This window comes from Chironomus tepperi, unplaced genomic scaffold (assembly GCF_022539635.2).
Source record: "Chironomus tepperi strain 1889 unplaced genomic scaffold, CSIRO-AGI_Ctep_v1 contig_48, whole genome shotgun sequence".
NCBI classification, from domain to species: domain Eukaryota; kingdom Metazoa; phylum Arthropoda; class Insecta; order Diptera; family Chironomidae; genus Chironomus; species Chironomus tepperi.
In genome coordinates this window covers 385,811-413,215 of record NW_027226170.1, presented here as the reverse complement: position 1 = coordinate 413,215, position 27,405 = coordinate 385,811, and the positions used below count along the sequence as shown (strand labels likewise).

The 27,405-nt window shown below is 32.0% G+C and overlaps 6 protein-coding genes across 10 annotated transcripts; 3 read left to right on the top strand and 3 right to left on the bottom strand.

Annotated features, from left to right (window-relative positions):
- Window positions 1-2: 2 nt before the first annotated feature.
- LOC139099726 (ankyrin repeat domain-containing protein 29) lies at window positions 3-18,475 on the bottom strand. 5 transcript variants are annotated; one of them, XM_070652246.1, is made up of 7 exons: window positions 18,292-18,475; window positions 11,516-11,720; window positions 4,209-4,319; window positions 2,318-2,416; window positions 2,046-2,243; window positions 1,641-1,934; window positions 3-1,573 (listed from the first exon to the last, which is right to left on the bottom strand). In XM_070652246.1, the coding sequence occupies exons 2-7, from the start codon at window positions 11,525-11,527 to the stop codon at window positions 1,316-1,318; spliced, it is 972 nt and encodes a 323-aa protein (XP_070508347.1). In that variant the 5' UTR covers window positions 11,528-11,720; window positions 18,292-18,475; the 3' UTR covers window positions 3-1,315. The 5 variants fall into 5 exon arrangements, with proteins under 5 accessions (XP_070508347.1, XP_070508362.1, XP_070508338.1 ...); XM_070652261.1 differs by lacking the exon at window positions 18,292-18,475 and adding an exon at window positions 13,969-14,056; XM_070652237.1 differs by lacking the exon at window positions 18,292-18,475 and adding an exon at window positions 13,757-14,038.
- Window positions 18,476-19,639: 1,164 nt separating this feature from the next.
- On the top strand, window positions 19,640-20,211 carry Phf5a (PHD finger protein 5a). The gene is made up of 2 exons (XM_070652223.1): window positions 19,640-19,789; window positions 19,856-20,211. The coding sequence occupies exons 1-2, from the start codon at window positions 19,738-19,740 to the stop codon at window positions 20,134-20,136; spliced, it is 333 nt and encodes a 110-aa protein (XP_070508324.1). The 5' UTR covers window positions 19,640-19,737; the 3' UTR covers window positions 20,137-20,211.
- Window positions 20,197-20,882, bottom strand: RpS21 (ribosomal protein S21). The gene is made up of 3 exons (XM_070652225.1): window positions 20,807-20,882; window positions 20,674-20,732; window positions 20,197-20,471 (listed from the first exon to the last, which is right to left on the bottom strand). The coding sequence occupies exons 2-3, from the start codon at window positions 20,721-20,723 to the stop codon at window positions 20,270-20,272; spliced, it is 252 nt and encodes an 83-aa protein (XP_070508326.1). The 5' UTR covers window positions 20,724-20,732; window positions 20,807-20,882; the 3' UTR covers window positions 20,197-20,269.
- Window positions 20,883-21,209: 327 nt separating this feature from the next.
- Window positions 21,210-24,362, top strand: LOC139099687 (sorting nexin lst-4-like). Its single transcript, XM_070652217.1, has 3 exons — window positions 21,210-21,993; window positions 22,070-23,031; window positions 23,203-24,362. Exons 1-3 carry the CDS (start codon window positions 21,933-21,935, stop codon window positions 23,872-23,874), a joined length of 1,695 nt encoding a protein of 564 aa, XP_070508318.1. The 5' UTR covers window positions 21,210-21,932; the 3' UTR covers window positions 23,875-24,362.
- A 94-nt stretch (window positions 24,363-24,456) lies between these two features.
- Ns3 (nucleostemin 3) lies at window positions 24,457-26,611 on the top strand. The gene is made up of 2 exons (XM_070652290.1): window positions 24,457-24,610; window positions 24,665-26,611. The coding sequence occupies exons 1-2, from the start codon at window positions 24,518-24,520 to the stop codon at window positions 26,483-26,485; spliced, it is 1,914 nt and encodes a 637-aa protein (XP_070508391.1). The 5' UTR covers window positions 24,457-24,517; the 3' UTR covers window positions 26,486-26,611.
- On the bottom strand, window positions 26,470-27,376 carry Ssu72 (Ssu72 CTD phosphatase). Its single transcript, XM_070652302.1, has 3 exons — window positions 27,202-27,376; window positions 27,005-27,132; window positions 26,470-26,944 (listed from the first exon to the last, which is right to left on the bottom strand). The coding sequence occupies exons 1-3, from the start codon at window positions 27,298-27,300 to the stop codon at window positions 26,584-26,586; spliced, it is 588 nt and encodes a 195-aa protein (XP_070508403.1). The 5' UTR covers window positions 27,301-27,376; the 3' UTR covers window positions 26,470-26,583.
- Between the last annotated feature and the right edge of the window lie 29 nt (window positions 27,377-27,405).

Here is a 27,405-nt window from a genome sequence, read left to right as displayed (position 1 = left end):
CTTCAATTAATCGTTTAAGCAGCCAAAAATAGGTTTTAACGGTTCTCATTTATTCACTAGTTTTAACCAAACCTCGAAGTCAAATCGAATTTTACATGAAGCAGAGATGACTTAAGTCGACTTTTCCATACAAAATCCGAGTCGACTTCGAGCTCTAGAATTAACTAATGATTCTGAGCAACACAAATGTGATAGGCGGAACCACTTTTCATTTATCATTTATTTATAAAATCTTGTCAAAACATTCCGATCAAATTGGCAATTTTGTCTAACTGGCTATTATGTGACAATAAATGGCTTCCAGTATCCAATCGATGCCGCACGGTTCTAGTCATAACCCTTAGTCGGTTCGAATCAATATAAAATTGGAGTTGATTTCGAACTTCGAGTTCTGGTTCTAACTATACCTCCTATCTTGAGTGACACCAATGAAGAGACTCTGCCACTGAACTTTTTAGGCTCCGAAAAACCTTTTATTAGTACCAAATCGAAGCTGCTTCCATTTGGCGTTCATATGGCTACTAAAAATAGGAGGTTTCAATTTAGTAAGGGTTTAGCCGAACCTTAAAAGCTCCGTAGTGGAACCTTCTTCTTATGTAACGCTCAAGTATAAGGAAACCATGTAGATAACTTTTTAATGTATGCAGATCGAGAATTGACCATCAAATAATCATAAATGTGTATAATAGGACTGGTTTTGGACGCAATATTGGATTGATATTTTCTTTGAGTTAATGGACATGTATATTTTCTTGGATATTACAGGTATATTATTAATTCCATTAAGATTCAAAAATTTAACCGTATATCATTTTAATAACATTAAGAAGTTGTCATACCTGACTAGTGAAAACGTGTAAGTAAGATGAAAAGCTTTTAAGATGTAGACAGCATGTAAAAAAGCTCTAAAGTCGCATAAAAACTGAAGTTATATTCTGAGCTTTCGGCAGTAAATTTTCGTCATAAAAACTTGGTATTTTTTTTTTATGTCTTCCTGATCGCAATTTTTCATATCTGATAAATTGTATTTAATTCTTCCGATAACATTTTACGTCATATTGAACTGAAACATTTTCATATTTTTTTAACAAACTTTTAAAATTTATGCTATTTACAGTAAACTACAAAACTTATTTCTCTGTACTTGTTTATACTGCACTTGAGGCTGCAGTAAATTGGAAACAAACAAAAAACTAGTACGAAGCATGAAATCTGTTGAGTGGAAGAAGAACAACACTTTGTTTAAAAAGTATCGCATCTTTATCCGTAAATTAAATGACTAAGTTGAAAAACCACTGACATAGATAAACTTTCTTCATGATATCGTCTTATTAGAAATGTTGGTCATCGGAGTTCTTGGAAGTTTAGCAATGCCCGTACACAACAAACTAATTTCACGCTCCTTTTCCATGAGATATTCAACAACATAGACATACTTTTGTTGCTTTGCTATTTGTAGTGGAGTGAGTCGATCCTGATTTTTTATCATGAGATCAGATCCAGCTGCGATAAGCTGCTTAACAATAGGGAGATGGCCAAATAATGCAGCCGCATGCAATGCAGTCTCGCCATTCTATATGCAATAAAAAAAGCAGTAAATTAATGCCTTAAAAATTCTCATTTAAATCAGAATTACTTACAGGAAGAAGAGCGAGATTTGGACGGTATTTGAGAAGTTCGTGTACAACTGCACTATGACCCTTATGACTGGCTTTAAACAATGGTGTAGCTCCATCGTTTCTAATGGCATCAACATATGCTCCTTTCTGTAGGAGAACCTTAACAATATGATCATGGCCCATTTGAGATGCAATCCATAATGGTGTAGCACCATCTAAGCGTGGCTCATCGACATTAGCTCCTGCTGCTAATAACATTAACAGTACTGTTCTGTGACCATTTTGTGATGCTATAAAAAGTGGAGTTGCACGATCCTTTTAGATTAAAATAGAAATAAAAAAAAGCAATGGAAATATAAAAAAATTTTATGTTCAGCTTGCACGGAAACTTGAAATTGTTGATTGAATTAGAAAAAATTTGATTACCTTCATAAAAGCATTTACATTGGCACCGGCATTTAGTAATTCTTTTACAATATTCACATAACCGCCCTGACATGCAATAAATAAAGCAGTTCCCCCATCAACAGATGGACAATCTACCATCGCGCCATTTTTCAACAGGATTTTTGTGATGTCAAGGTATCCACCTTGTGCTGCAAAAAATAATGCTGTGGTGCCTGTCTGTAAATAAAATGATAGTTAGAGAATATCCAAACATTATTTTTGTGGTAATAAAATAAAATTTATTAACTTACTACTCTCTTTGCATTCACGTCAGCACCTTGCTCTAAAAGCTCAAGTACACATGCTGTGTGTCCGCCAGCACATGCAAGAATTAAAGGTGTTGTGTTATCCTACAAAATTTTAGAAATTTATAATACTAGAATTAATATCAGCGAAAATTTATTGTGGTAATTCCGCGTAGACATTTACCAGACATGAATTATAAATGTTCAACTTGAAGGTCGCAGACATGTACAATGTGTCTGCTCCTGTTTTTGTTAACATATGAGATTTTGTGATTTTAACGAAATTTGTTTCCATTACATATGTTTTACACATTTCATTCAGTTCATACACATTAATTTTTGATGTGGTGGACCTTCATGGTTTTTGAGATGTTTATAGGGTTCGACAAATATGCGCATATGCATGCATACATGCGCATACAGTACAAATGTATGCGCATACAGTATTCGCATACAATGCATACAAATGCATACAAATTTAAATTATTAATTCATTTAAAATCATTTTTTAATCTGTTAAATGAAAAATGGAGGTGAAAATCATATTTTTCAGACTTTTTCATCCTAACTTCATTAATATTGCACGGAAAAATGTGTTAATTAAGGTTTTTTATTCTAATTTAAAAAATGATACAGAACATTAGATTTTATAGGGTTTTGTTTTTCTTAAAATATGAGAATTATCTGAGAAAATTACATTTTCTTCATTTTTCAACTTAATATTAGAAAGTTAATGCTAAAAAACACACTTTCTAGAGGTTTGTAAAAGTTAAATATTGAAAAATCTTGAAAAATAAAAAAAAATTATTAATTTTTATGCAAACAATTGTATGCAAACAATGCATATTTATGCGCATATATGCATGTGTATGCGTATGCACGCATATGCGCATACAGTTTTTACGAACCCTAGATGTTTATTGTGATTGCTGTGGGAAACTTATTTATATTAAGAGCTGTCAGTTACGTTGCTAGAAATTTAATACCACCACTTTCTCTGCTTACTCTTTAAATGCGCTACTGAGAGCTTATAAAGATATTGGAAATGCGATTTGCATATTCATACTTCCAATATATGCTAATAAGAATCCTAAAGAACAGGTGAAAATACATTTTGGGTTTGTTCTTTTTCACAAAAATCACAGCAGTGTACCATGAACTAAAGTGATTATACAACAATCTAAAGAGCTTTGCTTGAAACTTTTTTAGAAAGACTTCATTATCTGAAGCAGTGATGGGCAACCTGTGTGCTGGGGCACATCGGTGTGTCATGGAAAATTCCAGGTGTGTCACGAAACTTGAGATGCTATAACGAGTTATATCGTTAAAAAATAATGAGCGTTTCCAAAAATGAACAACGGAACTCTTGGACCTTATATTGCTTAAATCAGATTATCACATACTCCCCTCCCTCTCCCTGAACAGAATAAGTGAACGGTCCAATGTTGCCAGTCTTCAAACTGTGTGCCGTCTATTTTTCTTTGGCAAAGTCATGAACAACATAGCGTGTACGGTTTTAGCCGTGATTAGGCACCAAACTGTGCCGAGCTACCAAAAATTTTGGACAGCACTGCCCTATTCCTAGTGACCAAAACTACGTAGCAAATAGATGATGGCAAGTTGAAGACTAGGTTTTAACGTATTTCTGTCTATTCGAGTATGGTGTACCGCAGAAAAATCTCTATGTCTGAGGTGTGCCATGACACAGAAAAGGTAGCTCACCACTGATCTTAGGTAATGTTCATATGGGAATATTCCCTAAAGTTTAAATGTCTGGTAAAAGTTCAACATACAAAGCTATAAAAAATAACAAATTTTCACATTTATCCTCACTCTTATGGCTTAATCCAACATATATGTACAAAAAAAAAGTCTGTAATTTAATTTTCAAACTCACCTCATCCTTACAGTCTACATGCACCTTCCCGCTGTCTAATACTTTCTTTAGCATTATTTCATCGCCCCGCAATGCCGATAAATGCAATTGAATATCCGATAATGTTTCTTTCTAAATAATTGAAGCACAAAAAGTGAAAACAAAAGCATTTCATTACAAAATAAAAATTTAAATGTTTTTTGTATTTATTTATGAATGAAATGAAAAAGAGAATTACGCATTAATTGCTTGCTATAAATTTCGCTCTCTTCTAATTATTCGCCCTATATTCATTCTATTAGTTTCTTTTACTTTTAGTATCGGTATTTACACACAGCAAAAAGCAAAAATAAGTTTTATTGTTTCACTTCGATGAAGACTTTATTTCGTTTTAATTGATCAAACAATCATAATAAAATGAAAATGAAAATCAAGATATTTGCATCAGCCAGCTGGTGCGGTTAGTGAGGCATTGCAATTTTATTGCAAACTATCAATAACAAATTTGATCAATGATGATGATATGATGCATTCAAATGTGGTTGGAACTCAATTGCTTTAAACTCCGAGCGACACAAATGAACGAAACCTTGTCACAGAACTTTAAAGGCTCGGCTTAGGGGCTGTTCACAAAATGAATTTCTAGACCCCCTTCCCTTGTTACAAAATGTCCAAAAATTTTCTTTTGTTTAGGCTGTTCCAAAACCGTAGACCCCCCTCCCTCCCCCTATTAAGCGAACGTAATGTGTGAACGGCCCTAAACCTATTTTAATAACACCAAATAGAAGCTGCGTCCCTTTGGAGTCCATATGGCTACCAAAAATAGGCGGCTACCATATGGTGTTAATAAATGAGGTTAAGCGGAACCTAAAAACCTCCATAGCTTCGTCTGTGTCGCTCGGAAACAAATTTTTAAGGTAAAATAGAGCAGTCCCCATCCCTCGAAAATAATACGCATAATGACATTCTCAGCACTAATTGAAATTCAGACATTTCAACAGAGGTTTCTCTGTCTATTTTGTATCATATTTCATTTCAAATCATAAGTCGGAACATTTTATCTGCTTTACGTATACACACGTGCTTATACGAAATTTTCAATTTTTTCTTTCATTTTTTTGTTTACTTTGTATAACGACCTATATGATTCAAAAAGATTATTTTCCCAATGTTTACTATACGAATCTGTCTGGCAATTCAACTCTAAGCAATTATAATTAATTCAAGGAAAATTTTCGTTGTCATGAAGTTTTTTTAACACATTTCCCACAAAATGTATTGCTAAACTATAGGCAGTTTAAATACGAAGAAGGCAGCACGCAGAGATGTATTCAAATTTGCTTTGGAAGAAAATCTGTATTTTATATAGGCAGAATTGTTATGGATTTTTTGATTTACAACAACTCTAATGAAAATTTTCGGTCATAACTAGGGCTATCGATTACAAATCCCAAGTACTTGTGATTTGGGGTATTTTGTAAAGATTTGGGGTACCCCAAGTACTAGGGTTTTTACTAGGGTTCGATGAAACTTAAAACTTTTTAAGAGAAATAAAAAATTCTTTTTAAGGCCAAAAAAAAAAAATCAAGTAACCATTGGAAATTATTTTTCTTCATTCAAAATCAAACGAAATTTTTTCATCAAAGCAACATGACCGTTTTCTTCGGGCTCCATCAATTGTCCATCAACATTGCCATCATTCCTGTTTGACTTCCTGAAGATCTTCCTGAGATTTAATTAATTTGAATTAAATCCATTCAATTCAATTAATTGTTGGAAATTAATAAAAATTGCATGGGTCTATTGGGAAGTGATCCAAATTTTCAAAAAATCAAGATTGAAAGGCAACATGAAAAAAAATGGCAAAAAAGGAAGCCGTTTAATAGAGTTAAGCATCTACAATCTTCGTTTACAAGTCCTTCAAGTCAAATAATGTGCAGACCAAATCTTCATGCAAATTTCAAAGACACAAAAAAATGATCAAGCAATCATTGGAAATTATTTTTCCTCATTCAAGATTATTCAAGAAAATTTCATCGAAGCAACAAGACCGTTTTCATCGTGCTCCATCAATTTTCGATCCACATTGTCTTGAATCATATTTGACTTCATAAATGATGCAAGCTAAGGGCAACCATTTGCTGCATTTTGGATCTGAATTTTTCGAGTTCAAAAATTTTGGTATCCGAATCTTTCGAGTTCAAAAATTTAGGGATCCGGATTTTTCAGGTTCCAAAATTTTGGGATCCGAATTTTTCAGGTTCCAAAATTTTAGAATGTAATTTTTCGAGTTCAAAAATTTTGGGATCCGAAATTTTCGAGTTCCAAAATTTTGGCATCTGAATTTTCCGAGTTCCAAAATTTTGGGATCTGAATTTTTCGAGTTCCAAAATTTTGAGATCCGAAATTTTTTTTTGAGTTCCAGGATTTTGGGATCCGAATTTTTCTGGTTCCAAAATTTTGGGATTGGGATTTTGAAACTTTAATAACTTTAAAAATTTTCTGATTTTCTTAATAATTAAACTTTTTCAGTTTACTTTCAGTATTTGATTATTGTTTTTTTTACACATTTAATTTAATTTTCGAATAAATGTAATTAAAAATAAAATATTTAATTTTGCATTTTATTATTTCTTTTATTTTTGATTCTTCAAATATTATTTATTTTTTTCTGTTTTTGTCTTTTTATTTTTTGTTTTTTTTTTGAGTTCCAAAATTTTAAAACTCCAAAAATTTTGATCACAAAAATTTGGAACTCGAAAAATTCGAATCCGAAAATTTTGCAACCTGAAAAATTCTAATTTGAGAATTATTCATTAGTTACGCTTGCATAACAGCAAATATAATAGATGTAGTTTTATTGCCGTATAGGTATTTAGATTAACAAATGAAATTGATACAATTGCACAGTTATTGGGAAAACATATTCTCCAAAGATTGATAAACATTGTAAATCGGAACATTTCATACAAACAGCTTGATTGAATAAACATACATAAATATGCAGAATTATTAGCTCATTATTAGCAAATTCTCCCTGAATACAATCCTATATGTTAGATTGAAAAACCATGGAAACAGGTTAGATTATTAGCTTTTCAAGGGAATGAAAAAATTCAAATTAAAACCTAACATCCGTTAAATCAGCGATGTGCTCATTGATTACAAATAAATAAGGTGCGCGAAGTTCGTTTAGCCGCACTAGTTCATTTTTCAATTTTCCTCATACAAACGTTGAAGGAATGAAAACTATTTTACACATTTGTAGCTAGTTTCAATAAGGATTGAAAACAGCTAAAAGATTCTAGCAATCTGCTTTCTTCGTTAAATTAATTAATTTTTTTCTAAAATTACAACAACAACATACGAAGTTCGTTTAACCGCACTTTGGAAAATTAAATATTTTGAGTTAAATACTTTATTAATTGAACCTTTTCTATTCTAATATTGTTCTAATAACAACAATGAATGATTATAGAAAGTTTCAGAATTTTCCATTAGGTTTTTCCTAATATTTTCTTCCATTTAATATTTCATAGTTTAAAAATGTTTAAAAAAATTATTTCTCGATCATTTTTTATTAAAATAATACAATTTTGGCTTATTTACATTTTTAATAAAGATTATTATTAAATTACTATCAAAAACATAGCTTAACGGTTGAACTAGAGTCAAAATTTTAAGAAAAACCATCCATTGATGAAAATTTTTCACCACTTTGTAACATTAATCACCATTTTTTACTGAAACTATAGATATCATAACAAAGTTCGAACAGCATAACTTATTAAACACATAATGCTTAATATAATGCAAAAAACTGCATGATTCTACGACCAGTGGAACATGAAAATTTTGGTAGAAAAAGTCAATTCGTGGTGAAAATTTTTCATAGCAGTAGACTTACTTACTTATTTATTGAACCCAGGCTCCGAACTGGAGTCTAGGTTATTGCAGAATGCTTTTCATCTAACTTTATTGCTTCATAGTAGTAGAAGTACTAGTAAAATAGTACTAAAACTCTTTTTTTTTATATTTGAATTTCTACTATGAAAAATTTTCACCACGAATTGACTTTTTCTACCAAAATTTTCATGTTCCACTGGTCGTAGAATCATGCAGTTTTTTGCATTATATTAAGCATTATGTGTTTAATAAGTTATGCTGTTCGAATTTGTTATGATATCTATAGTTTCAGTAAAAAATGGTGATTAATGTTACAAAGTGGTGAAAAATTTTCATCAATGGATGGTTTTCTCAAAATTTTGACTCTGATTCAATTGTTAAGCTATGTTTTGGATAGTATTTTAATAATAATCGTTATTTAAAATGTAAATCAGTTAAAATTGTATTAATTTAATCAAAAATGATTGAGAAATAAATTTTTTAAACATTTTTAAACTATGAAATATTAAATGGAAGAAAATATTAGGAAAAACCTAATGGAAAATTCTGAAACTTTCTATAATCATTCATTGTTGTTATTAGAACAATATACGAATAGAAAAGGTTCAATTAATGAAGTATTTAACTCAAAATATTTAATTTTCCAAAGTGCGGTTAAACGAACTTCGTATGTTGTTGTTGTAATTTTAGAAAAAAATTAATTAATTTAACGAAGAAAGCAGATTGCTAGAATCTTTTAGCTGTTTTCAATCCTTATTGAAACTAGCTACAAATGTGTAAAATAGTTTTCATTCCTTCAACGTTTGTATGAGGAAAATTGAAAAATGAACTAGTGCGGCTAAACGAACTTCGCGCACCTTATTCAACAACTTAAATTAGCACGAAGGCTTCAGTTCCCAAATAATCACCTTCATTTATCTCAAAATGTTCAAATGTCTTGACAATCGTAATGTCGTCATTCTTCTTATCCAGAATGAGTCAATCCTTAATGACTTTTCTACGCATTTTCTTTATTTTCGCGAATACAATGCGTACAAATGAGCAAGGTTTTATATTTTCCGCTGACAAATATCGTGCGAATGAACCTTCAACATTGCTTTTCAATCATCAATGATTATCAAGTGAAATTATTCGGCGTGCTGCGTGAATTCTACCCATTAATTTAATGACACAATCGTGATTTTACATTTATTGATTCACATTTATGCGCACATTATGCGAAAATATTCGTAATAAAGAATGTTTACATTTCCCGTAAAAAAATACAGTCCTCAGATTACATGATAAAATGCAATTTAATGTATGAAATAAATGATAACTTATTGTTATTAACTTTAATGCTCAATAAATAAGTGGGAAATGGAATCCACAAGTAGAATAGCATATAGTAGAAGCATTTTCAAGGAGCGTAGAAAAATTGGCAATATATCATGCGAATGACTGTACAAAAATAAGTCAGAAACTAAAAGACGTCAATGAATCAATTTAGCACCGCACAGAAACTGCCGCATTTATTAATATATATCCCTTAAAGCTTTCAAACTGATTGATTGTCATTTTCATGTTTTGAACTTGAATTGAAAGAGCCGATGACATGACAATAGGATATACGATATAACCATGACCTGATTTTAGTTTAACAAAAAAATAAAGAAATACTTTAACGTTCTTCTGTGCATTGATTGTAGCAAAAAAAAAGCTTATTGCCTGTCCTACTGATATTTATAATTTCGTGATGTTCAAGCATTGAAGAAATGATTTTAAGCAACTTAACTCTTGCTAAACTATAAAATACAACATAAATATAAGCATTATAAAAGTTATCTGATGTCTTGTGAAACACAACAAGCTATAGCTTGGTGAAACGGAAAACTTTTTTAATTAACTTATCAATTCTTTGTCTAACTTTTTTTTGACGCAAGTTATAAGATTTCTGACAGTTATACAACATGCTGCATTACTTTTCATGTTAACCGCTTATAGCCAAAAGCTATTTATTTTTTATGGAAGTGGTAATTAGCCATTAATTTTATGACAGGCATTAAACATTTTGGAGCACATAATAAACTCGAATCAAATTAATATTCCGTAAACAAACTTGCCAAAAATTTGAAACTTCTTTTCATTGACAATTGAGTCATGAAATCAAGAATCTGAAGAAGTTTGCATTTTCTTCGGATATGGATGGAACTAAAAATGGATGTCATTATTGCAGAAATAATTTATTCATTGTTTGGCATTTGATAACTGCAATTTATTTCAACAGGTATTTGGTAAATATGAGCCTGATTGGCACGAACTTATATGATATTCACACGGCAGCAATGCGGACAGTTTAATTAGAATCAATCAGTGTCCCGAATTGTCAGAAGTTATCAAAAGATAGAACTTTCTACAGACATTCTTTAAACGCGGCAATGGGCCCCCGTACGATTGAACCAAGGAAGTAAGAAGTAATCAGTGCCCACCTTGCAGTTGCTTCTGAACATCTGTACCATATCCCATGTGGTGACCAAGTGACTGTCATTGCCATGCGGAAATGGATTGAATCTGAGTATACTGTTCGCTTTGATGTCGTGTAAACAATTTTAACGAGTGTACTGATCGGGAAGTATGCTTTCTCACTGTTGGAATCGTATAAATAAATTTCCTGCGAATCCCGATTCTGAATTGTTCCTTTCAACTCCAATAAAATGATTTTGGTTCTCAAATCCATATTACCCCAGTTTAAATTCCAAGTAGTCAGAGTTAAAGCAAGGATAAACAGAACCCTTGAAATAAATCTGACAAACAGGTTGTTATCCAAATTCTATAAATTAAGTATGATCTTACTACGCCTGCAATATATCTACCCAATAATATTGATTCATCGATTAAATATGCACGAATCTCGTTTAATTGGTAAAATTAATGGCAAAAATCAGTGTTTATTTGCTTTATTTCCGAGTATAACTAAAGACCACATTTCTGGCACTCATTGGAATTCACTAATAGTTTATTTTATTTGCCAAGATAAAAATACTGTATACAGATGTACTGAATATCCATCATCATTGCTCCAAGTAAAACAAATTTTAAAAATGTTAATTTTCTGTACAAAAAAAAAAGTTTCTTTCCGGAAAAAGAGAACAGTTGTGGGCGCAATTTCTTTGAAGGAGTTCGAGAGTCTGCACATTTGCATGAACTGGCAATAACAAGATAAATATCTTTCTGAAGAAGTGAAACACAAATTTAGCAAAATATTCAAATTAAAGTTTCACGAAAAAGGTGTAAATATTTGAGTAAGAATTGAGGTAATAATCGGAATTTAGCACCAGTCATCATCATGGCTGATCTAATAGCAAGCAATATAATTGTTATCACGTGTTTGTTGGATGCAATTGAGGTGTTAAATAATTGATACAATTTGCATTAATACTCACTTTTAATGACATGTTTTGTGTTTTTTCTGTGTCTATGAACGCCCAGCGCCTCTCTCAGTAAGTTAAAGTCTTGAATTCTCACACATCAGACCATTCATGTAGACTAATTGTGTTACAGCATCAATTGGCTCGTTACCGCACGTCGGTATATGGATACACAATGTGTTTTATTAAATGTCTTGTAATTAGCTACTTGAATTGAAATCTACATGAGAAAAGAAACAAGAGCACACGAATCAGTTGATTTATGTCTCAATGTACACAACCAGCAAATAATAATCATTTTCATGAGCATGTAGAAATAATAGACAAAAACACGCAAATTAATTCGTGTGAGCATTTTTTTTTTTTGAGTAGTTCAAAATGAAAAGCACAAAAAGATTATTTTTCATTCATAATTGTAAGTACGACAGAAAGTATAAAAAAATTACAAAAGTCCTCGTATTATTGATCGAGGGACTTAAGCGCATTTTTGTCCCAGCGATCAGTAATTGATTATTAAGTCACTTTCAGACCTAAAAAACGTGATCTAGCATTATCCAGATCACTTCCAAACCCATAAAACAAGATCCAGTAGGATCCAGGTCACTTCCAGACCTTCAAAACGAGATCCAGGTCACTTCCCGATCCACAAAACAAGATCCAGTAGGATCCAGGTCACTTCCAGACCCACAAAACAAGATCCAGTAAATTCCAAGTCATCATACTAGATTTTTAAGAATTTCATCATTTAACGGATTTTCATAATTTAAACTACATAACGGTCAAAAAAATTCAAACTTTGTTCAGTTAACACTGTTAAAACATCGAAAAACATTGAAGTACACTGTAAAACAATGAAAAAACGTGTTGTTGTTTTTGTTGAATATGAAAATGAAAAATTGTTAATTATACTATTTATGCGTTGATTTGAAACTTTTAAATGGCCGGGGCCGCAATAACTTTATGGAACTGATCTTTTAAAACCATTCCGAGCTCTCTACGATGTCTAGTTAAAAAGTTTTTATCGGCAGCCGAACAGACAAAGTGTCTTATTAAGCTACCTTTTTGAAAAAAATTTCAAAAATGCGCTAAAAATCACTTTGGAACCATACAATGTTGTTGTTTATTTGACTTTCTCTGACTACTGCTTATAGAGTCAACCGGAAGAATAGTGGAAAAGAAGTTAAAGACGACAATAACAAAAAAGAGTCACAAAAAGAAGTAAATGTTTGTTTGCTCAAATAATTACGTGTACAAATAGCTCTATTGAGATAAGATTAATTTGCCATATGAAGGCTCAAAGAAAGTGATCAATCAAAGTGGATCATAAAAAATTCATTTAAAATTAAATGGCAATTAAACGGCATTTAAAAAAGCTGCGGAAGTATGTAAAATATTTACAAGAGAAATTTTGTAAAAAGCTCATTGATTCTTTGAGGGGTCGTTCAATAAGTGACGTCAGAGATATATCTAGAATTATTCAAAAAGTATTGAATTTTCTTCAAAATCAGGCAATTTTGAGCGACACAAATGAAGAAGGTTCGTCATGGAGCTTTTAAGGATTTTTCCTGTTGTTGATTCTAATTAGTGATCTGAAGGGTTGATCATCAGAATCAATTTTAAAGCTTACTTTGATCTAAATTGTTAAAACATAAGAAAATTATAAGAATATTTTATAAATTGTGATCGAAGTAGGCTTTAAATGGAAATCAAAATTCTAATGAATCTTGCAAATCTTAACTTTTAAAAAATCCATTAATGAATCTTCATTCTTCTTGAAATTCTTAATCTCGGCCATTCTCAAAAAATTTCAAGACTAGGAAGTAATGAATTCAGTCTAGAGAATCCTTAAGGAAATGTTAGTCCACTCGTTCATATGCCACGGCACACATTGGTGGTAATCCACGACCGAAACCACGGCATATGGTTAATGGGATTTCCAAAACATTTCGGCGAAACACAATTTGGACAACACTGTCTTAGGGGAACTTAAAAGCAAATGCAATAATTGAATGACCCCATACATAATCGACGTCATAAGCGTACAAATCCCTGACTGTTTAATGATAATATTCGTTGTGGTTTTGGTTTTTCTTTCACATTGCACAGATAGTAGATAGTAGAATAAATAGCACAAACATATACTTATTGCAGAACTGAAGATATAGAACAAGCAATAAAAAATTATAAACACTGCTTTTTATGCACGCGCGAAATTTAAATTAAGTGTTTCATTCAATATCATAACAATTCACCCACAAGTTTGTTTTTTATTTGCCGTTGTCTACTTCCAATAGATTTATGAACAGCACTTTTTTTTGTCAAGCAATTATTAATGTCACCAACATCACTTAACTTTATGAATTACAATGTATTTTAATAATCAGAACGATAATATTCGGAAAAACTCTTCTCCGCCGTATCTACAATTCGCTATATGAATGCATACATCTAAAATCTTCTTTCCCTACCCGAAAAAATAATGATGACAAGCTACAAGCTATAACCGTTTTACTCGTTCGACTCGCGATCATCAACTGAATAGTGAGCGTAAATTATGAATTAAAAAAAATCCACTGTAAACAGAGAGTTAGCTTTAGTAACTTTTTTAAAAAAGAAATCATCGGGGAGCAATCGCGTGTTGATGGCTGAAGCGCAGTCTATTTAGACTTCTGATTTCAATAGTTGTTAGTTTATTTAATGCAGGGTTTCTCAAACTAATTTAAGCATGGTTTACTATCCACATGTGTCGTGAATTTGTCGACTTGTTGTGTTGCTTTACTTGTTGCGACACACTTGAAGGTTTTGGCGTGTTGTAGAGCCTATTTACATGTGTGTCGTGAAGCATAGTTTGAGAAGCACTGAATTAAGCACAGTTGATACCATCATTGATTTTGTTTAATAAAATTTGTTTATGTAAAATTGTAGCAAATGTTCATAGTAGTCTAGTGTAATGGCACATGTAAGCTGCAAGTGTGGTAAAGTGGTTAGTGTCAATCAACCGAGCCGGGATTCGATCTGAGGGAATTTCTAATCGGATTCTAGTGATTTTCAATGCTCAAGTTATATCAACTCGGTTTTGGCAATACACAATTTGTGACTAGGCCAGGTACTAGACACATAAAAATGTTTAGAAAATGGTTCGAGCTCATTCAGTCCAAGCGACATAACGACACCGTGATGAAGACAAAACTACAAAATGTCGTGATGGTGCCATGACGGTCAAGTGACGGCTGTGCTGCTCGGACTTCTTTAATGACAATAAAAAGATTCGTCCCAGTATACTCTCATGCCTCTCTTCACCCTAAAGCTAAATTCAAAACTAAAATACTATTCAAATTTACAGCCAGCCAGTCAAAAAGAACTCAACAACTTAATTTGTCATAAGAAAATACTCTAAAAAAGAATGAATGAAAACGAATGTTGAGCATGAACGTTTTACGTCAATAAGGTAAACACAGAGAAAAGAGCAAGAAACAATTTTATTTTTTTTCTAAAGAAATTTTAAAGTGAAAGTAAAAATCAAGAGGATTTTTTTTTGGCACAGCATGTCAAGAATCTTAATGAAAATTTATCAATTTAAGTAAGTGATCTGCTAAAGATTTATCATTTAATGAAATAAATCATGTGCGTGTGTTGAGTGGGATGAGTGACGTAATTTTCGAAATATACCGAATGAAAATGTAGAAGAGAAAGATAGAAAACCATAAAACCGATCTATATACCTATCATTTTTGAGTCTAAAGCAGTGGTGGACATCATGTGTTCCGCGGCACACTTGAGTGTAACAGAATTCTTGATAATGCTTTGAACCGCAAGTCGTGTACGGTTTCGGTTGTGGTTTATCACCAAGGTGTCCCGCGGGACAAAAAAGGTTGCCCACCACTGTTTTAGAGTCTGAAAGAATGTAAATTTATATAGATAGTTTATTCATGGCTTCACTTCCTCTTATGCATAATATTTTTATGGCTTATAGAATTCTATTGTAGACATTAGATAACTAGACTCGTTTGCATATTGCATGTCTATTTTGCTCTTATTTCACGTTCACACTCCCCCTACTTATAATGTATAGTCATTCATTCTGCTTCAACAGCCTTTTTACGTACTCAATATTTCATTTAATAATAAGATGCCAGACATTCGCGTATTTGTTCATGGGAAAATTAGCAAGTTCAAGGATTAAATGAAATTAGAACTTGCAATGTTGTTATTTGACCTCTGACGAGACCATGTGGGGTAAGACTTTCCAATTGACTGACTCTCTTTCTCTAATCAAATTAACTCTCGATTCCATTCACGATGGAGATTAAATGAAAATTAATTCCCATAATAATCTATCAATGATCTATTTCTCTGCTTTCAAATACTTCCTACTATGTATTATTATGCTGAATTAAAGATGCCGCGACAATTTCATTTTTTTGTTACTTTTTCGCTTCCATATAGATTAAATTGTACAGTTAAACCATTGATTATGTTATTTACTTCTATCTCCTCTTATTCTGTTGTTTTCTATACTACAAGAAAGCGCATTCAATTCAATTTTCATTACTTTTAGTTTCTTTTATTGTTGCTATTTCCATTCTTATTATTATTGCTGTTATAAAGTATGTAAGTTGCAATAATATTGGGGCTGATTACTTATGATGTTCAACAGTTAGATCAGAGCTACTTAATAATGCTTATTGTTTAAGTTTATAAAATAGACTAAATATTTTTATGAAGGGGAAAAGCAACTGTAAAAGGGGAAATCAACTAATTGTTGTTCCAAATAAAATTTGAATATTAAACGACAGTTGACATTTTCTCAATAAATCATGAGAGACTTCTAACTAGCCACTGCCCCAATTGAGGCACATCATAATTGAATATCCCCAATATAAGAAAGAAACTAACCGAGAATGAGCAAATACTTGTGGTGAAAACAACAACATGCCTATAAAAATAATATGCTATGCTTTACAACATCGTCGAATGCCGCGGTAATTTTCACTGCTATTTATAGCATGCATGGTGTAAGTTCTATCAGAAAAAAATACTATGCGCTTTAATGCAATCAAGAATGCTGAATGCGAGGAGAAAGTTGTTAATGAGGGAATTCTTCGGGCTTGGCTTTTGACTAGAAAGATAGCAGTAGATAGATATTGGAAATATTTTATCGCGTGACTACAGCATATTTTCCTTTGTCGATCGTGAGGTTTTGATGAAAATGATTTGTGTATGGATTTACAGTGATCAATCATATTCAAATGCCGCAAAATGTCACATGTGACAATGTTTGTTCTCTTTGTGGTCAATTTTGTTAAAGAACTTTATTAATCCGAACAGCAACACATGTTCGCAAGGGCAACCGCGATTAAAGGGCAAGGCAAGAAGTTGTTCTGACGAAATCATCCATCGCACCGCTTGAGATGCTTGAAAATTCACTATCTAACTATTCTCAACGACATACACCTGTGTCGCAACACGATTTCAATTGTGTCGCAACACGGTCTCAAGTGTGTCGCCTATTTGAAGTGTCAATATTTACAAATATCAAAAAATTGGAACATTTTTTCGAACTAATGGATGTTTAACCTGCTACACTCAAGACACTAATATTCAAGCTTCATGTCAGCTTGCATTTTGTATGAGAAAGTCGACTCGACTCCATATAAAATTCGAGTCGACTTCGAGCTTTGCTAATGCTGGCTAATACTCAATGAGTATTTGAAACAATTTTGAACTGAACAAAGATCTAAAAGTATTTAAGATACACAGGCTATCGAATCGAATGTTTGCCAAAAAAGTGGCGCATCTTGACATTCATTTACCCAACGTATTTACCTAAATAACGTTAAATAATCAATACACAGTTTTAAAAGTGATCCAAAAATTAAAACAAAATAACTAATATTATCTTCAAGTTCCTACGCAATATGTAGAAAAGAAGCTACTTTAAAAGTTACACTTTATGCATGCATTCTTTTCATCTGTTGATTCATGAAAGTGTGAAAATCTGATTCTATTATTATCACCAGTTTTATTTCTATTTCATTTTTTTTATACGCAACTTCCCGGGAAATGGAGACTGAATATATGTAGAATAGTAAAAATGCAACTCACGACGGAACCAAAAGAGCGTATAATAAAATAATTTTAATCATTAAACTCCATCAACACGTTTTTATTGTAACAAAAACACAACATCCAGAAGTGCATTACTTTATCCGATATATCATCATTAACATGTTGATGATCATTAAAGCAGCTGCTGTGAGTTGGATTTAAAAAACGGCTATTTATGGTTTAATGTAAGCAAAATGAGAATGCTTAAAAGTACAAGTGTGTGGTACGAAGAAATTTTCTTCTTCTTTCCTTCTTTGTGCACAATGCACACGACTAGAGCAAATCTTCATTATTGACCCAATTTACAAAATTGTTACAAAATGAAACAAGTGAAATTCTTGACAGTGACTTATTGAAGGTCAATAGTATAATTTCATGTCTATGCGAAGATTCGCTTATTAATTTCACTGTTTTCATTTCCATTGAGAAAATTTCGGCATGAATGTGAAAGGCGAAGATTAATAAAAAAAAATAATTCATAAAATCGATTTTTCTCAGTGAAATATTCAGCCTGATATTCACGTCAAACACTCGAGTCATTATCTGATTATGTATTTACACAATCGTGATTGATGAATGTCAAGTTTTTAATTCATAAAACAAACTTTTAAACATGCTGAGCATGATAAGAAAAAATAATATTGGTTCCTATGATAAGAAGTTTTTCATCTACACAAAATTACCTTTGCCTTTTAAATGTCCATAATAAAAATATTAAATTATCAATTGTCTTCTTCTTTCACACTACAAGCTGTTTACACATTATCAGTACTTCTTTTGTCACAACCGAATAGTTAAATTAATATTGCGAATTATTTTTTTTTTATTGATAACAAAAATCTTTTCTTCTTTTGCAAGTGCCGAAAAAGCAATACGGAATGATACGAGAGGAATATAGCAGGCGAATTGGGTATTTGAAAATGAAACGTGGGAAAGTCCGTTACGCTTTGTGTTCTCACATGTTTTATTTCTTATAGATCTGTGATATATTATTTTTTGCATTAAAAGATCTTACAGTCATCAAGCATTGTTTGAGTGTTCTTTTTGTGATTTGCACAATTTTTGCACATTTAAAACATTCTAATCTCATTTCTATACCTAATTAATATAATTAATAATTCATGTATACATTATAATATAAATAACTTATAAAAAATAATAAATGTTTATCAAACAATCGGCACAGCACAATTAAATTAAATCAATTGATTACTTCAATAAGTTTAACTTTTGAATTCGTGTATTTAGGTCGAAAAATTCCATTGTTGAGAAGTTATGCTCCTTTTGGACATCCTTGTTATCTTTAGTGACGGTATTGAGGCTCTCGAGAGATTTTGATTTTTTTAATTGAACAGTTTTAATTTTGTTATATTGTGGATTACTGATATTCTGCGAAGCTGTATATTGGATTTCCATTGTATTTTCATATTCCATTGTTGCAAGCGGTTGATTACTTAATCCCTGATTATTATCCTGACTTTCTGATTTGGTCCGTTGTCTGTGCCTGAATGGAATATAATAAGGCATTGATCCCGAACTAGCCCGCTTACGAAATGAGTGCTTAATCTTTCGTGATGGATAAATCTTTATAGGAATTAATGTTTTCTTATTAGATTGATGGGGTAAAAAATGCAAGTACTTACTTGAGTTATAGCGGCTGCCTGTGATATTTGTGTAGTATTAAACGTATTAAGTCCTAATTCGTGTGAAACAATGCTTACAGGGGGAGTAAACGAGTTTTGCGGACTTACAGTTGAAGAAGAAGGATACAAAAAATCGACTTTGTTCTGTAAAATTACATATTTTAAATACCCAGAATATATACAGATTGATTTCATACCACCTCATCCATTTTTGAGAAACTTAATTAAAGCAAAAAGGTAGGGAAATAACTGGAATTCTTCAATTAATAAATTTTATATTTTTGCACAATTTTTTTTTGTTATTGTAAATATTGACATTCAGAACTGCATTTGTCCTTTAAATTTAACTTTTGCAAGAAACTGAACGCACCCATTAATAATACTGAACGTCGCCCAAAAAATTCAAAACAATTTTCCGAAAACTTTTTTAAAAATATTAAATATACTAAATTCATATAACCACATTGATCAATTAGACTTTAAACTATGGCTAAGCATCATCCTGATCTCATCTTCTGCAGAAAACAACCAGGAGTCGGTAAGTACTTGATTTAAACAAAAATTTCTCTGAAAACGTTTAAAATAAATTAAACTTTATTTGTAGCTATTGGACGATTATGTGAAAAATGCGACGGAAAGTGTGTAATTTGTGACTCATATGTTAGACCATGTACATTAGTTCGAATATGCGATGAATGCAATTATGGATCATTTCAAGGCAGATGTGTTATTTGCGGTGGTGCTGGAGTTTCTGATGCTTATTACTGTAAAGAATGCACAGTCCAAGAGAAAGATCGTGATGGATGTCCAAAGATTGTCAATCTCGGGTCAAGCAAAACAGATCTGTTCTACGAACGAAAGAAATACGGCTTCAAGCAGCGATAAACATTTTTTTCTGTCTCTGGAATTACTATTTTAATATTTTATAAATAAAAAGATTTTAAGTTCTTCTTAAACAAACATCTTTGTTTTATTGATGGATTTTCAAGGTGTAATTAATTAACTTTGATGAAATAGTTTAATAATTTCTCGAAAGAACTCCATCCTTCTTGGCTAAACGAGCGATGCAATCGTCTGATTCGCCCATTCTTCTGATTTCTCCGCAGATAGCGTATGCCTTGCTGGTGTCAGTCATGCGTCCTGTGGTTTCATCAACATCAACTAAGTTGATTTGGATTGAGGCATGATCTTTAGCGTGAATGATTCTGTTTGATGCAGAGCTGGAATTATTTGAGGTTAGGTTTTTTGTTATTATTCACTGTACCATTTTAATTCACAATATATGCTGTTAAATACTATTTAATTATAGTTTCTTATTAGCATTATGCATCAATTATGAAAATTCATCACATAAATAGTTAACAACACTGATTTTTAGATGTATTTTGTATCATACTAAATGTGTAATTTTGCGATATTTACCATTTTCTTGGGCAGTACAAGTCAACGAATTCTCCAGCGTCGTTTTCCATTTTATTAAGCTAAAACATAGAGTTAGAAAGCAGATTAGCATAAAATTGTACTTTAAAACAGCCTTAATTATATTAAAAATTACATTTTTTTCTTGAAGTAAACTTTCTTCAAAAATTCGTGAATCCGAAAAGAGCGAGTTCGAGAAAAACACAGCGAAATATTACTGAACGCATCCCAAAACATATTTTTGAAAATCTTCATTTTTTATCCGTATTTTGTCCGTCTTTCCATTCAGTTTCAGCTTATCCAATTTGTGTGTGGTATAAATGCGTTTTCATCAATCACGATTGACCACATTTATACTAGTTAACATTATTTTTCTTTCTTGATTTAATCTCATTTTGCGGAAATAAAGATATCCAGTAGACTTTTTAATATGGGCTTAGACGAAAAAACAGTTCCATTTTCTAAAATCACTCAAAACGACTTCTGTTAAATAATCTGAGTATCAAAACACAAAAAGGCAACATAAATACAGCCTCTAGTTCTATTCCGGTTCATTAATTAACAAATTAAGCTATTAATTTTAATTTTTTTCGAATTTTTGTGAATATTTTTGTTGTTGTAAACTCCGAAAAATTTGTATGGAAAAATTCAAAATTTTCTTAACGTTTTTACAAAAAAACATTAATTTAACTACTTTAAACAGGTTTTAGGCTAACTTTTGATACTTTACAACGTAGAGCACTGAAAAATGAACTAGTACGACTAATTTTTGTTCCTTAGAACTCATTATTCATAAAATTAGAAGCATTTTTGTCGAAAAATTCGGATTAAGTAACAAATTTTCAGTGTCAGAAATCGAGTTTGTTTTTGAAATTTTGGCTTAATTATAATGTTTTATTAAACATATTATACATCAAAATGTTCGTTTTCAAAAACCATACAGGATAAACTATTTTAATATTACCAGAAATATCCAGGAAAAGAGAAAAAAGCGAATTACATCACATTTCTGACACTGAATTTTCGAACGACTAAGCCCATATATTTATTACGAAGTGACTTTAGTACATTAGCAGGCTTTGATAAAATATTAAATGTGACATAAAATAAAGAAAAATTTGAGCAGGAAGAAAGATTAAAATAATAATATTTGCTTGATATTAGTCATCGCCCCTTTCATTCATCGGAATTAATCTAATTAATTATTAACTGCATTGTTTCTGGCTTTGTGAGTTAGGGATCGAAATATAAAACATAAAACGATGCGAGTTACAGTGCTTTATGATTTTACAAGTGAAATCGAGAATGAGTTGTCTATAATCGGTATGTTGACTTTGTTGTCTATCCATTGGATGTTATCTTTAATTTTCTCTTCATTTTCATTTTGTTATTTATTCAGCTGGAGAAATTCTGACTGTAACAGATCCGGATGTAGGCAATGGATGGTGGGAAGGAATGAATTCAAAAGGAAAACGAGGTATTTTTCCTGCTTCTTACGTGGAAGAAATTAAAACTCCAGTACGTCCAGTTGCACCAATATTACCGCCGACAAATACAAATTCCTATTATAATAATGAACCTTTGACAACAACTCCAGCTGCAGATGATCCATGGTCCCTTCCTACCCCAGTAATCCCTCCATCATACAATAATACACAAGCCCAACAGTCGCAACAACATCGCTATGATTACTCAAATGAAGATAATTATGAATATGACTCAGATTTTGATGATGATGATAATTCAAGTCGATATAATGCTCCGAGTAGTTCTCATACAGCGGGATATACCAATGTGCAATTGCCACCTACACCCGATGATACACAATCTATAGCAAGTAGTATGGCAGTTGCTAGAAAATCAAAAATGTTTTCAAAATCATCTGATTCATATATAATGGGTACTGCAAGTATTTCAGTGGATATGAGGGATCAAATTCAAATTTTTATGAATGAACAGAATTTGTATTACTGGAAACCAATCGATGATAACTATATAGTCACTGTGACATCACCCAAAATGGAAAGCAAATTTAAGGGCATTAAAAAGTTTATTGCTTATCAACTAACGCCGAGTTTCAACAATGATCCAGTTTCACGAAGGTATAAAAACTTTGATTGGCTGCACGAACGATTAGTGGAAAAGTTTTGCCTAATTCCAATTCCTCCATTGCCTGACAAGCAAATTTCTGGTCGCTATGAAGAGCATTTCATTGAACATCGCAGAGCTCAATTGCAGGAATTTGTTGATTGGGTTTGTAGACATCCCGTGTTATCGAGATGTGATGTTTGGATGCATTTCTTGACATGCAAAGATCAGAAAAAATGGAAGGCTGGAAAAAGAGCTGCAGAAAAAGATCCAGTAAGTAATGCGCTTAAAATATTTAATTCCTTTGTCATTTTAATATAGACCTTTGCATTTCCGAATGATAAATTGGTCTATTAAGCTTTAAAATGATAATAACATACTTATCGTTTATTTATCGTTCAATGACATTTTAATTAATATGCATCTTTGTTCGTCTAATTGTAGTTGCAAGGCTCAACATTCTGCGCAGCAATTCGAGTGACACCCGAAAAAGCTTTACTTCCTTCATTTGTGGACACACAAATAGAGTTTTGTAAGAACTTTACAATCACAATGGATGGGGCTGTTAAAATGCTTGAATCAGCTAGTGCAGATCAGTCAAGCAAATATACGAACTTATTTAAAAAGGATTATCAAAAGTTGGGAGACTGCTTTAGTGAATTGGCAAAGGCACTTGATATTGATGAGAGACGTGTTAGTACAGGATTTTCACTTTCACAAAGCGTCGGCAATACAGCAGGCATATTTATATCAATTGGCAAGCTTTACGAGGATCAAGCTAAAAAAGATTGGCAACCATTCTGCGATAAATTGCATGTTTATCGTGGAATTCTTAACTCATTTCCGGATATTCTTTCAGAACATAAAAATGCACAGCAAAAACGAAAAGAATGCGAGAAACTTGCATTTGATCAGAAAATGTCGAATTTACAAATTCAGGAAGTTAATCGTCGAGTGGATTTAATGACTATTAGCGTCCTAGCTGAGCAGTCTCATTTCCGAAATGAGCGTGATAGTCACTTAAAATTAACAATGAAGAACTTACTTGAAGAGCAAATAGCCTTTTACCAGACAATCGTTTCTAAACTTCAAACTGCACAACGCTACTTCGAATAAGTACATTAATTACATAGATTCCTGTCGGTAACTTTTTTATCAAAAAAATATTCAAGGGCATTCCATAATTATCATGGAATTCTATATTTAGTTATTATCTTCCTTGTTTTCAAAAAAGAAGCATAAACATATAAGTGTTAATTAATCAATTTTTCTATGTTATCTCTCATATCTCTTTTCGCTTAAACTTAACTTTCCAAAAACATACTTTATACACTCCAAGGGGAGAAGATAAAATCAAATTCAATTCATTCGCATTTTGTACTATTGATCGCAGAATGTTTATACGAGAAATTTGAATTCATATTGTCCCCTTGATACAAAATCTTGAATGACAAAAAATTATTAATTATATTTGTTGTGTTAAAACATTATCGTATTGAGTTACAGAGCTTACTTCATACGTGATCTATAATATTGCGGCCTTTAAAATGAAACAATGTATAAAATACATAGCTAATAAATATATATACATTTTATTGAAATAATTCAAGTCTTTTTATTTCAATTTTTTTTAACGGAAAAATAAAATTTAAAAAATTGTTAGATTTCGAACTGAACGTGTCCTTTATTTACATTTGGAAAATATCTCCATGTGAATTTTCACAAAAACAGTTTTAAATAAATAAACTAATTTGTTGACATGGTTGGAAAGAAGAAGCCGAATCAATTGGGACGGTCCTTAATTAAGGACCGTTTCAGCAATACACATAAGAGAAAAGTGGAAGAAAATATGGTAAAATTATGATAAAAATGTTTGTATGGTTATTATAATTTAATTTTATTATAGTTGCATGCTGCTGATTTAAATGATGGATATGATTGGGCGAGACTTAACTTGAATTCCGTCGTGGAAGAAGATACATTTCAGGATTTCCTTAGAAAAGCTGAATTGGCAGGGACAGAATTTGCTGCTGAGAAACTAAACATTAAATTTGTTAATCCAAAATCAAATGTAGGAATCTTGACAGCTACTGAGAAGAAGGATATGGATAAATTGATAAAAGCAAATGAAAATTTATTAAAAATCCCTCGTCGTCCCAAATGGACAAAGGATACATCTCTTGAAGAATTAAATGCTAATGAAAGTAGGGCATTCTTGGAATGGAGAAGAGACTTGTCATTGCTGCAGGAAAATGAAAATCTAGTAATCACACCTTATGAGAAGAACTTGGAATTCTGGAGACAATTATGGCGAGTTATTGAAAGATCAGATGTTCTTGTGCAAATTGTTGATGCCCGAAATCCTTTATTATTTAGATCAGAAGATTTGGAAAAATATGTAAAGGAAGTAGATCCAAACAAGCAAAATATATTGTTACTCAACAAAGCAGACTTTTTGACTGATGAACAGAGAGAAATTTGGGCAAAATACTTTGATGAACAGAATTTGAAAGTTGCCTTTTTCTCAGCTCTTGAGGCTGAAGATGATACTATTGAAGAAGAATCAGAGGAATCGGACAGTGGAAATAATGACAGCGATCAGGAAGATTCAGAAGAAGAAGAAGAGAAAATATCACTTGATTCACTAAAAGAAAGAGTTGAAGAAATTGCAAATAATATAAATGAAGCTGAAAAGGAATTAGAAACCATAATTAGCGAGCCAACAACAGAAGTTCCTGAAAATCAAGAAACAGAAACAGGAGCATGCTCATTACCACCATCAAATGACGATGGCAAAAATAATTCAAAAATCCTAACTCGTTTGGAACTTATTGAGTTCTTTAGAGACATAAGAAAGACTCATCCGTCATGCAAAAGTAGCGATCACATTGTAATAGGTCTGATGGGATATCCAAATGTTGGTAAAAGTAGTACAATCAATGCACTATTACAAGCAAAAAAGGTGAGCGTTTCAGCTACGCCAGGCAAAACAAAACATTTTCAGACTCTGTACCTTGATAGAGAAATAATCTTATGTGATTGCTGTGGTCTTGTTCTACCTAGTTTCTGTTACACAAAAGCTGATATGATTCTTAATGGAATATTACCAATTGATCAAATGAGAGATCATGTACCGCCAATTAATACTTTATGCACATTAATTCCACGTCACATTTTAGAAGATACTTATGGGATTCTTATAACAAAACCAATGGAAGGAGAAGATCCTGACCGTCCACCACATTCTGAAGAATTACTTTTAGCCTATGGATATAATAGAGGATATATGACAGCAAATGGACAGCCAGATCAGTCGAGATCAGCAAGAAGAGTTTTGAAAGATTTTGTCAATGGAAAGTTACTGTATTGTTATGGACCGCCAACAACTGATCAAAATAAATTCCATGAATTTCCTGAAAGAACAAACAAGGAAGTGTCTGTAGAGAATTTACCGCCACGACAACAACGAGCTATGAAAATAGCAAAGAAAGCATCATCAAAAGATATTGATGACTTATTTTTCCAAACTAGTGTCCAGAATGCTCACGTCAAAGGACGAAATTTGATGGGTGAGAAACAACAGATTCGTGTAAATGTCCATGGTGCACAAGCAATTGGAGTTGGATCAACGACCTCAATGGGAATGGTAGGAAAGAAAAGTAAGGCACCTAAAAGAGAGAAACGGGAGAAATTAAGAAGGAAATACGCACATTTAGATCAGCATTAAAATCAATAATTTTATACAGTTTAATCACTTTTAAGCATGTGTCACAATCCTGAATAATCCCGTAAACATTATTATCTTTGTGTAATGTTCATTAATTATTAATAAAACATAATGCAATGAAGAAAATTCTTGTCTGTGTGTTCCTCTACCATCGCAATTATGTCGTCTATCTCATTATCTAAGTCAGAACTTTTGGCTAGTTGGGTGACTAAATCGCTTATTATAAAAGCTCCTTTGACTGCCTCATCGTGATTATCAGTAATATCAATATTGATGATGTGTACTGGGATATTTGCGACATTTCCTTTGGTCTCTAGAAATTCAACAACTTGGTCATACACTCGTTCCTCACATGTTATGATTACTTCGAATCTTTCTTGACAATTTTGAAATCTTTCTGGTGCTAATTTTAATCTTCGGTTTCTATCAAGCATATGAAGCAGGCCATTCTGTGTGTAACTACAAATATAATAATCAATGAGTACTATTCATATATTTAAATTAATCATTCCGGCTTACTAAGCTTTATCTTTTTTGTTCAAATCTTCGTAAATCTCCGAATAAGGCAATCCAAACTCATAAACATTGGGCTTATCTATGGCTGTTCCAGGCAATTTGACTTTGTCTCCTGTCCCAAACGATCTCACCTGTGTAATATTAAATAAATTAATCGATTTGGAGTTGATAAAAAATTTAATAAAAATCTATTGACTTACCTTGAATTTCTTTTTATTGAGGAAATGGTGAGCTTCCATGCTACGATTCATGTTCGATGAGCATATTACAGCTATTGATAAATCACTAATATATGACATAATTTAAGATTTCATGAAAATTATTTGTTATTAATTGAAAACTGATTTTTGACGATGGGACGCGACTAGTTGAAAATGGATAAGTTCAGTTTACTTTGGTTACAT

Excerpts from the sequence above, each read along its gene's own strand:
- LOC139099726 (XM_070652246.1), bottom strand. Across the intron at positions 1,935-2,045 it reads ATGTAAATGCTTTTATGAAG|GATCGTGCAACTCCACTTTT; the intron begins GTAATCAAATTT and ends TTAATCTAAAAG. Across the intron at positions 1,574-1,640 it reads CAAATCTCGCTCTTCTTCCT|AATGGCGAGACTGCATTGCA; the intron begins GTAAGTAATTCT and ends TATTGCATATAG.
- Phf5a (XM_070652223.1), top strand. The coding sequence starts at position 19,738 with ATGGCTAAGCATCATCCTGATCTCATCTTCTGCAGAAAACAACCAGGA. Across the intron at positions 19,790-19,855 it reads CAGAAAACAACCAGGAGTCG|CTATTGGACGATTATGTGAA; the intron begins GTAAGTACTTGA and ends CTTTATTTGTAG.
- RpS21 (XM_070652225.1), bottom strand. The coding sequence starts at position 20,723 with ATGGAAAACGACGCTGGAGAATTCGTTGACTTGTACTGCCCAAGAAAA. Across the intron at positions 20,472-20,673 it reads TTGTACTGCCCAAGAAAATG|CTCTGCATCAAACAGAATCA; the intron begins GTAAATATCGCA and ends AAATAATTCCAG.
- LOC139099687 (XM_070652217.1), top strand. The coding sequence starts at position 21,933 with ATGCGAGTTACAGTGCTTTATGATTTTACAAGTGAAATCGAGAATGAG. Across the intron at positions 21,994-22,069 it reads GAATGAGTTGTCTATAATCG|CTGGAGAAATTCTGACTGTA; the intron begins GTATGTTGACTT and ends TTATTTATTCAG. Across the intron at positions 23,032-23,202 it reads GAGCTGCAGAAAAAGATCCA|TTGCAAGGCTCAACATTCTG; the intron begins GTAAGTAATGCG and ends GTCTAATTGTAG.
- Ns3 (XM_070652290.1), top strand. The coding sequence starts at position 24,518 with ATGGTTGGAAAGAAGAAGCCGAATCAATTGGGACGGTCCTTAATTAAG. Across the intron at positions 24,611-24,664 it reads GAAAAGTGGAAGAAAATATG|TTGCATGCTGCTGATTTAAA; the intron begins GTAAAATTATGA and ends ATTTTATTATAG.
- Ssu72 (XM_070652302.1), bottom strand. The coding sequence starts at position 27,300 with ATGTCATATATTAGTGATTTATCAATAGCTGTAATATGCTCATCGAAC. Across the intron at positions 27,133-27,201 it reads TCAATAAAAAGAAATTCAAG|GTGAGATCGTTTGGGACAGG; the intron begins GTAAGTCAATAG and ends AATATTACACAG. Across the intron at positions 26,945-27,004 it reads AACAAAAAAGATAAAGCTTA|TTACACACAGAATGGCCTGC; the intron begins GTAAGCCGGAAT and ends TTATATTTGTAG.